The sequence below is a fragment of the Ruditapes philippinarum genome, unplaced genomic scaffold, assembly GCF_026571515.1.
Source record: "Ruditapes philippinarum isolate M1 unplaced genomic scaffold, ASM2657151v2 ctg1258_1_1_1_1, whole genome shotgun sequence".
Lineage (NCBI taxonomy): Eukaryota > Metazoa > Mollusca > Bivalvia > Venerida > Veneridae > Ruditapes > Ruditapes philippinarum.
Genome location: NW_026851695.1, coordinates 9,159 through 17,104, shown reverse-complemented (window position 1 = coordinate 17,104; position 7,946 = coordinate 9,159). Strand labels below are relative to the sequence as shown.

Genomic DNA, 7,946 nt, shown 5'->3' with positions numbered 1-7,946 from the left:
TGAAATATGACATTTTATTTTCTATAAACATCGAATGCACATGGACGGACATTTGAAAGAAATAGATATATAAATGCATAAAACTTTATTTAGTACAGCTTATAAAGGCTTTTAGTGTCCAAATAGATGATCTCTATCAACTCATTATAGTTGTAAGCAATTACGATTAATTCACCCCTTTACATCCGGGGATTGTCTGTAGTTGTTGCCAGTAATTCAAGGTACTACTGCTATGACAGCCATTAGGTCCACCATTGTGTTCTCGAGCGAAGCCCTCACAATTAAGGGGGCAACGGTAGTGGGTGGCGTATCTTTTCATGTATTGCTGGACACACTTGGATGAGCAGTTTATGTCGTTCGAGCAGGATTTCCAGTCTGAAACATAATAACTTAAAAATTGAAAGATTTACATTATTTATATTCATTTTAATGTATACTTAGTAGCACCTCAAGATAAGAAAATGTCCTATTAAAAACCAGCCTCTCTGGGTCACATTTAAGAATATGTATTTTACAATTTATCCAGTAGAAACGATTTATTTTACAAGAACAATTTCTATATTTCTCGTTTCTATAAGCTTCAGAACAAGGGCATCCTTAAACAACTGGCATTGTAAAAACAACCCATATTTATAAGCCAGTCCTATATATACACTAACGTATTGACCATTTTTAACGTCTAAAACATCAGTATCTTTGTAAGTATGTAAATTTTCGAGGAGGACTGTCTGAAAACTTTGCTGACTATCCGAGATTCCCCCAGCCTTCAATCAATCAATCAATCAATCAATCAATCATTTATTCATTCAATCAATCAATCAATCAATCATTTCTTCATTCATTCATTCAATCAATTAATCAATCAATTAAGCAACCAACCAAATACATAAATAGATAAACAAATAAATAAATAAGATTGTGTGAAGGTTTTACATACCTATACCTGGTTTACCGCAGTCTATCCAATAGCGTTGCTTAATCTGGAAGTAACCACACGCCAGAGATCTTACATCCATTTGACAACCTATTGGCTTACATCCTCCGGACTCCAACTATAACAAAAATAAAACAAGTTCTAAATTATAATAGAAGACATTCATTGAAGATTGATAATCAATCATACACATGTGTGTATTGTAGGGGCGTCCATGGCCGAATGGATAAGCTTAAGGTTGCTGCTTTCAAATCATTTGCGCCACGAATCCCGCCGGGGACCTTGTATTATTTCATGTGAGGAAGTTATCCAGCTAGCTTACGGAACGTCGGTGGTTCTTCTAAGGTACCCGTTGGTGCATGAAATAATAGATGGAGGGACACCTGAGGTCTTGCTCCACCAATAAAAGCTGGAAAGTCGCCATATGACCTTTAACTTGTTTGTGCGACTTAAAACCCGATCCTACGATAAAATTTTGTATATTGTTGATTTTACGATACATTTCACAAAATTGATCAAAAATATTTATGTAATTGTAAACCCTATGTAAACAATAGATCGATAGGATAGAGGGTTATATGAATAAGTTAAACGCCCTGTAAACTTCTTCAAACTGCTACGTAAACAAACATTTTGTGATTTTATCTACTGTTGTTTACATTGAATAACAATAACTGTATATAAAACTGAGGTGATACACTAAATATGATTTGATTTTAATTTTTTCATAAATATTTATATGATTAGGATATGTTAATTCTTATTAAAGGCCCATTATGCCTTCAAAATGCTATAATTTTATTTGTCAAAAACTTTCAATATTTGGTCTCATTTTCACAATTTCCAAAAATACTCATTTGTCATATAGAAGAACAATATTTTATATTTTACTCTGTTGACAATGCTTATATTTATATTGAATGAGTATTTAGTATGGAAGTCGAAAAACTACTTTGTTTACAAGAACTAACCTTACACATACAGAGGAGGCATTTTTGAGATACCATTCCTGGTGCGAAATCCAAACCTTCTTCAACGCTCACTGTTTCCATGACTACAAAAGACAGCAGAAAATGTGACAAAATTTTACCTCATAAATCGTCTGACAATGTCTTCCCAATTTTTTCTTTAGATTTGTTTCCAATTTATCCAGAACGAAATTCATATTTTACTTATTTGATCAAACATTCATTGAAAATTTCAATCAGAGAAAACATTTACTTTATATACATGTACAGGCATTATAATTACGATGTTCGTACATTTTCTTATTCTTATACCCACACCGTATAACCGGTGTCAGTAAAAACAGACTGCTGCATTGATGACATGAATCTAAAATATACAGATTACTACAGGATGGTTATAAACTTGGTTGGTATATCTACATTATGCAATATATATATATACATTTCTGCCATCGACGGCAGCATTTTCTTTCTGATCGAGCTAACTTGGACTCCTGCAACATTCTCAAGAAAAGACGCACTGGGTTATAATTTGGCATGCGTGACTCTTAGTGATTAATGTTTATGTATATAACCAGAAATACATTTATTTGTTTAAAACTTGAGATATTTTGAACATAAAACAATCATTTTCAGAAATGATTTTTCCGAAGTTTTCATTTTTGACCCAATCAAAGCATTTTTATAAAATGGGGAAAAGAGTCCAAAAATTACCGTCAATGGTCAGTAAGTATATAACAATGAAATTGTCTTTCTTTGCGTAAATATAAATATACCAACCAAGTTTATAACCTACCTTAATTAATCAGTAAATCTTAGATTTCTGCCATCACTTTAACAATCTGTCATCACTAGCGCCGGTTATACGGTGTGATACAGTATTAACACTTGTTACTTACATTTCTCTTCGACTGATTTATTCTGATTTATTTCATCTCGTAGTGTTTCCCTTGCAGCACAAATTGTGGTCAGAAAAATAAAATACACAATGACCGCCCTCATATTTCTGTTTTATTTTAATCCCGACGGACTTCAGTATTTCATGAGTGATAAAACCGTAATGTTTGAAGTCTGCCTGTAATTTAACTATAACTTTACACAACGGATGCTAAACTAAATAACTAATCACGTGACTATTCGAGCCGGAAAATTGGACAGATCGTATGGCATATTTAATACCCAATGGGTATTTTATCAAGTTAATTTATGACTATTCTATACTGTTACAATCATAATGGGCACAGTATATAAAACTCAAAATATGGGTAAGGGTAGCCTGTTCAAGTCACACATGACCACCGTAAATAAAACTTAAAATATATGTGTTGGTAACTTTTTAGACTCACAAGTGGACACAGCAAACGAAATTTAAAATATGAAACATAATATACAAGTAAGGCAAACCTATTTGAGTCACACATGGCCACAGTATATGGAACGTTAAATATAAGTATGGAAACCCCATTTGAGACATACATGACCACAGTAAATGGAACATTATATATAAGTAAGGGTATTCTAATAAAGTCAAACATGGCCAACTATAAAGAAAATTCTATATAAGTAAGTGAAACCTTATTGAGTCACACATGGCCTTAATATTTTAGACATAATGTTTAAGTCAGGGAAATGTATTTGAGTCTAATTTTATTAGGCTACCCTTATTTATATATAATGTTCCATATACTTTAGTCATGTGTGACTCATATAGATTTCCCTTACTTAAACATAATGTTCCATATATTTTGGCCTAGTGTGACTCAATTAGATTACCCTTACTTATATAGAATGTTCTTCATAATGTGGGTATGTGTGACTTTATTGCGCTACCCTTACTTATATTTAATGTTCCATATACTGTGACCATGTGTGACTCAAATAGGTTTCCCTTACTAAGATATTATGTTCCATTTATTGTGGTTATGTGTGACTCAAATGGGTTACCAACACATATATTTTAAGTTGCATATGCTGTGGCCATATGTGACTTTAATAGGCTACCCTTACTTATATGCTCCATATACTGTGGCCATGTGTGACTCAAAAAGGGTTCCCTTACTTGTATATGATGTTTTATATTTTAAATTCTGTTTGCTGTGTCCATTTGTGACTCTTATAGGTTACCAAACAGATCAATTTTAAGTTTTATTTACGGTGGTCATGTGTGACTTTAACAGGCTACCCTTACCCATACTTTAAGTTTTATATACTGTACCCATTATGACTGTAACAGTATAGTATAGTCATGAATTAACTAAATAAAATACCCATTTGGTATTTAAAAGTCCAATTTATGCAAATGACGTTTTTAAGCTCCCGATGGTATTTACGGGGAAGAAAATTGTTTTGGCAATTTAGTGGTCATTAGCCTCGACGTGACCTATGGAAATTAGTTGCTCCCGCCCGCCATATTGTTTGACGCGAAGATATCCGAATGAACCCAACATAATTGTATGACCACTCACCAATCATCTGAACTGAACATAATGACTGTATACCACCAGTTTGTCTTCACTACTGAACATAATAACCTCTGCACCAAACAGGATATCATCTGAACTGAACATAATGATAGTATCACACAACAGTTTGTGTTCACTACTGAACATAATGACCTCTGCACCGAACAGTACATCATCTGAACTGAACATAATGACTGTATCACACCACAGTTTGTGTTCACTACTGAACATAATAACCTCTGCACCAAACAGGATATCATCTGAACTGAACATAATGACTGTATCACACCACAGTTTGTCTTCACTACTGAACATAATGACCTCTGCACCAAACAGGATATCATCTGAACTGAACATAATGATAGTACATTTTTTGTATCACACCACAGTTTGTGTTCACTACTGAACATAATGACCTCTGCACCAAACAGGATATCATCTGAACTGAACAATATGACGGTATCACACAACAATTTGTGTTCACTACTGAACATAATGACTTCTGCACCGAACAATATATCATCTGAACTGAACATAATGACGGTATCACACAACAGTTTATGTTCACTACTGAACATAATGACTTCTGCACCGAACAGTATATCATCTGAACTGAACATAATGACGGTATCACACAACAGTTTGTGTTCACTACTGAACATTATGACTTCTGCACCGAACAATATATCATCTGAACTGAACATAATGACGGTATCACACAACAGTTTATGTTCACTACTGAACATAATGACTTCTGCACCGAACAGTATATCATCTGAACTGAACATAATGACCTCTGCACCGAACAGTATATCATCTGAACTGAACATAATGACGGTATCACACAACAGTTTGTGTTCACTACTGAACAGAATGACCTCTGCACCGAACAGTATATCATCTGAACTGAACATAATGACCTCTGCACCAAACAGGATATCATCTGAACTGAACATAATGACGGCATCATACAACAGTTTGTGTTCACTACTGAACATAATGACTTCTGCACCGAACAGTACATCATCTGAACTGAACATAATGACCTCTGCACCAAACAGGATATCATCTGAACTGAACATAATGACGGCATCACACAACAGTTTGTGTTCACTACTGAACATATTGACTTCTGCACCGAACAGTACATCATCTGAACTGAACATAATGACTTCTGCACCAAACAGGATATCATCTGAACTGAACATAATGACGGCATCACACAACAGTTTGTGTTCACTACTGAATATAATGACCTCTGCACCGAACAGTATATCATCTGAACTGAACATAATGACCTCTGCACCAAACAGGATATCATCTGAACTGAACATAATGACGGCATCACACAACAGTTTGTGTTCACTACTGAACATAATGACTTCTGCACCGAGCAATCTATCATCTGAACTGAACATAATGACGGTATCACACAACAGTTTGTGTTCACTACTGAACATAATGACCTCTGCACCGAACAGTACATCATCTGAACTGAACATAATGACCTCTGCACCAAACAGGATATCATCTGAACTGAACATAATGACGGCATCACACAAACAGTTTGTGTTCACTACTGAACATAATGGCTTCTGCACCGAACAGTACATCATCTGAACTGAACATTATGACCTCTGCACCAAACAGGATATCATCTGAACTGAACATAATGACGGCATCACACAACAGTTTGTGTTCACTACTGAACATAATGACCTCTGCACCGAACAGTACATCATCTGAACTGAACATAATGACCTCTGCACCAAACAGGATATCATCTGAACTGAATATAATGACCTCTGCACCGAACAGTATATCATCTGAACTGAACATAATGACCTCTGCACCAAACAGGATATCATCTGAACTGAACATAATGACGGCATCACACAACAGTTTGTGTTCACTACTGAACATAATGACTTCTGCACCGAACAATCTATCATCTGAACTGAACATAATGACGGTATCACACAACAGTTTGTGTTCACTACTGAACAGAATGACCTCTGCACCGAACAGTATATCATCTTAACTGAACATAATGATAGTACTATTCAACAGTTCTATTTCACGACTGAACAGAAGGAATTAAGTACCCAACAGCATGTCATTGCAACAGAAAATAATAAAAGTATCACTTAATAATACACTGCCTCAGCCAAACAAAATGATAGTACCACTCAACTGTTTATTTTCATGATTGAACGTGATGAGAAGAGCACCAAACAGCATAATATTATAACCGAACATAATAACTGTAACTTGGACTTTATCATTATCACAGACAGGAGAAGTGGTGTGCGAAAATAGCAAGATGCAACAAATGCAAGAGAATTGGACACTTTGCACGAGTTTGCCGACATCAAGCAGTTACGTCAAGTCTATCTAATCAACGGGATCAAGAACGAATGACAACTTTTATTAGACGCAAGACAGCAGAATGCACATTATCATTCTACAATGAAAACGATGCTTTCTTTCAGAACAACCAAACAAACAACTCTGAAAGTCATGTTTCAATAGCAGAATTTCAAAAGTTGAAATCTTTAACTCATTCAATGAATAACACAATTAACGGTTTGAAATCAGAAAATGTGGCTCTCAATTTGAAAAAATCAAAGACTCAAGGACTTTAACGAAAACCTGCAGAATGAGATTTCCCTCAAGAAATCAGAAATATGTCATCGTCAAAACTAGAAAAAAATGGACAAACTCATAATAGAATTTAAGAAAATAAATGACTTTTTTTTTTTTTTTTTTTTTTTTTTTTGGAACCACGTTTAAGGCCCGTTTATTTACATTTACCTTTTTACATAATACATTCATTTTACATTTTTCAATTAATTATTTTACATAACATACGTTACAAACTAATATACATGTATATGTTGTTGTAGACATTTTAAAATAAAATTGTTTCGCAGTGGCCTATTCTTAGAGCTGTACATTTACTATAATTAAGATTTAGACCTGAGATGAATGAAAATTGTTCAAATATATTTAACATTTCTTTGAAACTGTTATTTGTACCATCTAATAATATTGTTGCATCATCAGCAAACATGCTGTTTTTCACTTCTATATCAAATATTTTAAATCCTTTAATATTTGTATTCTCTCTTATTGCTATGGAGAGGAGTTCAATTGCTAACATTAAAATGTAAGGAGATAATGGACAGCCTTGTCGGACTCCTTGTCTGATATTAAATGAGTCCGACAAGAAACCATTGTAACGAATACAACTTGTTGGATTTTTGTATAACAATTTTACTCACATTTTTAAATTTGGTCCAAAGTTAAATAGATCGAGTGTTTTTGAAATAAAATTATGATTGAAACTATCAAAACCTTTTTCAAAATCAGCAAAAAATAATATTCCAGGTTTTTCGTTTTGTTCTGCGTACTCGATTACATCATATATCAATCTTATATTTTCACCAATGTATCTGCCTTTAATAAATCCAGTTTGGCTATTGTCGATCAAGTTATTTAGTACACGTTTAATTCTATAAGCAATAACTTTACTCAGTATTTTATAGTCAACGTTTAATAAACTTATTGGCCGCCAGTTTG

The 7,946-nt window shown here is 34.0% G+C and overlaps 1 protein-coding gene across 1 annotated transcript; it reads right to left on the bottom strand.

Annotated features, from left to right (window-relative positions):
- LOC132737130 (invertebrate-type lysozyme-like) lies at positions 1–2,982 on the bottom strand. Its single transcript, XM_060724388.1, has 4 exons — positions 2,802–2,982; positions 1,906–1,988; positions 938–1,052; positions 1–375 (listed from the first exon to the last, which is right to left on the bottom strand). The coding sequence occupies exons 1-4, from the start codon at positions 2,902–2,904 to the stop codon at positions 167–169; spliced, it is 510 nt and encodes a 169-aa protein (XP_060580371.1). The 5' UTR covers positions 2,905–2,982; the 3' UTR covers positions 1–166.
- Positions 2,983–7,946: the final 4,964 nt, after the last annotated feature.